This window comes from Ichthyophthirius multifiliis (assembly GCF_000220395.1).
Source record: "Ichthyophthirius multifiliis unplaced genomic scaffold scaff_1120509249741, whole genome shotgun sequence".
NCBI classification, from domain to species: domain Eukaryota; phylum Ciliophora; class Oligohymenophorea; order Hymenostomatida; genus Ichthyophthirius; species Ichthyophthirius multifiliis.
In genome coordinates this window covers 1,347-4,847 of record NW_004087388.1, presented here as the reverse complement: position 1 = coordinate 4,847, position 3,501 = coordinate 1,347, and the positions used below count along the sequence as shown (strand labels likewise).

The window sequence follows — 3,501 nt, the reverse complement described above, 5'->3', positions numbered from 1 at the left end:
ATAAGTAAACATTATATATAAGATTATTAATTTTTCTTAAAAAAGGTAAAATTTAAAGAACAATAAATTTTTAATTTAAATTTGTTAATAAAGCCTATTAATTATTTTCTAAAAAAATAAAACAAGAAATTTTGTGAAACAGAATTAAAAAACACGAAAAAGCTCTCACGACTTTATTTTATTCAAATATTATTTTTTTAATAAGAAAAAAACTAAATTTTTATAAATATGTAAATAATCCATTATTGTTTTATAGTACCAATAATAAAAATTACATTGAATACAAACATAATTTGAATATACTTTGCATTATTTATATGAAATCTCATATAATTGACACATTTCAGATATCTTACAAAAGAAAGTCCCAAACAACTCAAAGAATAAGTATGAAGATGTAATAATAACTCATTATAATACAAAATAAAATAATTAGAAGGTTTAGTTGTAATTTGGAGAAAAAATAAAATATACTAACTGTTATTTTTTTACATATAAAACAAAAATTATTTTAGGTTGTATTATTTTTAATTGTATTAATTATTGTTTTTTAATTTTAATTCAAAACTTAAAATCTCTCAATAAGGTGAGGTTCTTTTATTATGATGTTTATATATGAATTTAATCTTGCTTTAAAAATAGAGAAACATGATTAAGTGTTCGTATGATTTGCATAATAAATAAGAGTCCAAATTTTTATATAAGCTAATTTTTATATTGGAGAAACATTTTTTTGGGAGGTTTTACTGATTATATAAAAATATATTAAATAAAAATATATGTGTACTTTTTGTCCTAATATTATTATATATAAAGCTTCTATATATAGTTTTTGTTTTTTATTAGAAATAAGATTCAATAATATTGTTTAATTCAAAAAAAAAATATACATCTAAATTTTTATAGTAATTTTACAATTATAGTAATAATTATTAAGAATTTAAAAAAATTTGAAAAAAAAATATGGTTTATATAAAAAAATTAAAAAATAAATAAATTAAAAATTTATAAAAATAAAATATGTAAAGAAAATGTTATTAATAATTTAAATAATTATATATAAAATAATAAATTTTTTAAAAAATATTATATAAAATAATGTAAAAAAAAATAAAAAAAAATATTTATTAAATAAATTTAAAATAAAAATAATTATAAATATAAATATATTAATGTAAAAATAAATATTTTAAAAAATAATCAAATTTAAATATTATTAAATATTTTAAAATAAAAATATAAAATTATAAAAACAAATATAAATAAAAAAAAAATTGAAATTTATAAATATATAATATATATATATATATATATATATATATATATATATATATATATATAATATACTTTATATTTAAAATATTAAAAATTTATATTAATTAAAATATAATATTTTTATTTTTTACTTTATAAATATTTATAAATTGTGTAATATTAAAAGTATTTTATTAACAAAGTTTAATTATTTTATATAATTATTAAAAAAAATAAAAAATACTTTATTTAAATTTTATTAAATTTTTAAAATTTTTTTAAAATAATTATTCACATAAAGAATTTAATTTTTAAAATAATTTTATTTAATATATTTTTAAATTTATTTATTTAATAAACTATAAATTATTTTTAAATTTCTTTTTAAATAATTAATAATTTATATAATAATAGTAAAATATATCCATCAGATATAAATTTATATGCTTTTATTTAAAATTAAATGAGATTATTAAATCTATATTCTATTAAAAAATAAAACAATGTATAGAAATAGGATATATAAAAATATTTGAACAAAAAGTATACATATTCAGTTTTATTTAATAAATTTTTAATAAATCAGTAAAAGCTTCCATATATTTTTATCCGATATAAAAATCAGGTAATATTAAAAAAATTACTCTTTATTATTATTTAAATCAGACGAACACTTTAACATATTCCTCTAATTTTAAATCAAGATCAAATTTATACATAAGCATAACAAATAAAAGAACTTCATATTATTAAGTGATTATAAGTTTCGAATTAGAATAAAAACAACATTAATTAATACAATTAAAAAAAAACTCAATATATAATTTAAATTGCATTATTTTTCTCTGAATTACCACTAAACCTTTTAGATATTTTATAGTATAATAAATAATTATTAAACTGTCTTTTTTACTTTTTGAGTTTTTTAGGACTTTCTTTTATATGACATTTCATATAAATAATGCATCGTATATTCAAATTACGTTTTTAATCAAAATAACTTTTGTTATTAGCGCTAAAAAACGATATTGAATTATTTTCATGTTTATAAAAATAGTTTTTTTATTAAAAAAAATAATCTTTGATTAAAATAAAGTCATGTGTAAGCTTTTTCGTGTTTTTTAAGAATATAAAAATACATTTTTCACGATATTTCTTGTTATATTTTTTTAGAAAATAATTAATAGCCTTTTTTAAACAAATTTAAATTAAAAATTTATTATTCTTTATATTTAACCTTTTTTAAAAAATGAATAATATTATATATAATGTTTACTTATATGAATTAAACTATTGCCTTAGATAATGTCCAGAAGGCTTTTTAATCAATTAAACGACTCACTAATGTTAAAAGAATGCTAAATAAAAACCTTTTTTTATTAACAGAAAAACTTAACATAGTTAAATGATCATAAAATTTAAATATAAACCAATAGGGTTAAGCTGATTTTTAGTTAATAATGTACAATCAATTCAAAAAATGTATTTTTTATAATTTTTTAATTTTGAGTAAAATTTATATTATTTAGATTTTTTTTTTAATAAATGTAAAATAAGTTAAATTATTTATTATATTTCTTTAATTTCTTCTTGTATTTTTTATAAACTTCCAGAGAAGAAAATTTTCATATTTTATCAACTAAGAATTAGTTTTAGTACCAGATTTAATTTATATGTAAATATTTGTTTTATATTTATTTAGTTTAATTGGCAAATGAAATAATATTTAAAATAAACTTTTATATATTATTAACTAATATTTAACCTGAAAAATAAGAAAAAGTAAATTTTTTAAGACTAAGTATTTGTTTTTTTAGAAAATTATATATAAAATCCTTATAATCAGATTTTATTATAAATTATATATTTATTAAGGAAATATTTTCTATATAAATAATTTATACTATATAATATGTATATATAAAATGGTATATAAATAATTATTAATTATTATAAATATTATAACTTTTTATTTTATATAAATAAAATATTTTTTTTATCTAAATAATATTAATATAATACATATTATATTTATTTATTTATTAAAAATAATTTTTATTTTATATTTATCATAATATATTCTATAATAAATATATAATTAATTTTTCTACTTTTTTTATAATTTTATTTTATTATTTTATATTTTTTTTATAATTTAAATATATTATTTTTCTCTTATTTAATTTTAATTTATTTGTCATATTAAAATTATAATCATATATAAAAATAATATATTATTTATAAAAT

At 12.4% G+C, this 3,501-nt stretch overlaps 1 protein-coding gene across 1 annotated transcript, besides 8 other annotated features; it reads right to left on the bottom strand. All coding sequences in view use genetic code 6, as the record gives it.

Annotated features, from left to right (window-relative positions):
* Positions 1-749: 749 nt before the first annotated feature.
* Positions 750-781: a microsatellite.
* A 191-nt stretch (positions 782-972) lies between these two features.
* Positions 973-1,004: a microsatellite.
* A 74-nt stretch (positions 1,005-1,078) lies between these two features.
* Positions 1,079-1,152: a microsatellite.
* Positions 1,130-1,239: a microsatellite.
* Positions 1,137-1,240: a microsatellite.
* Positions 1,156-1,193: a microsatellite.
* Positions 1,241-1,282: 42 nt separating the features above from the next.
* Positions 1,283-1,346: a microsatellite.
* A 215-nt stretch (positions 1,347-1,561) lies between these two features.
* Positions 1,562-1,611: a microsatellite.
* A 520-nt stretch (positions 1,612-2,131) lies between these two features.
* Positions 2,132-2,714, bottom strand: IMG5_028110 (hypothetical protein; the record flags this gene model as incomplete). The annotated part of the gene is made up of 1 exon (XM_004039249.1): positions 2,132-2,714. A coding segment is annotated over one exon (315 nt), but the record flags the coding sequence as incomplete, so codon positions are not given.
* Positions 2,715-3,501: the final 787 nt, after the last annotated feature.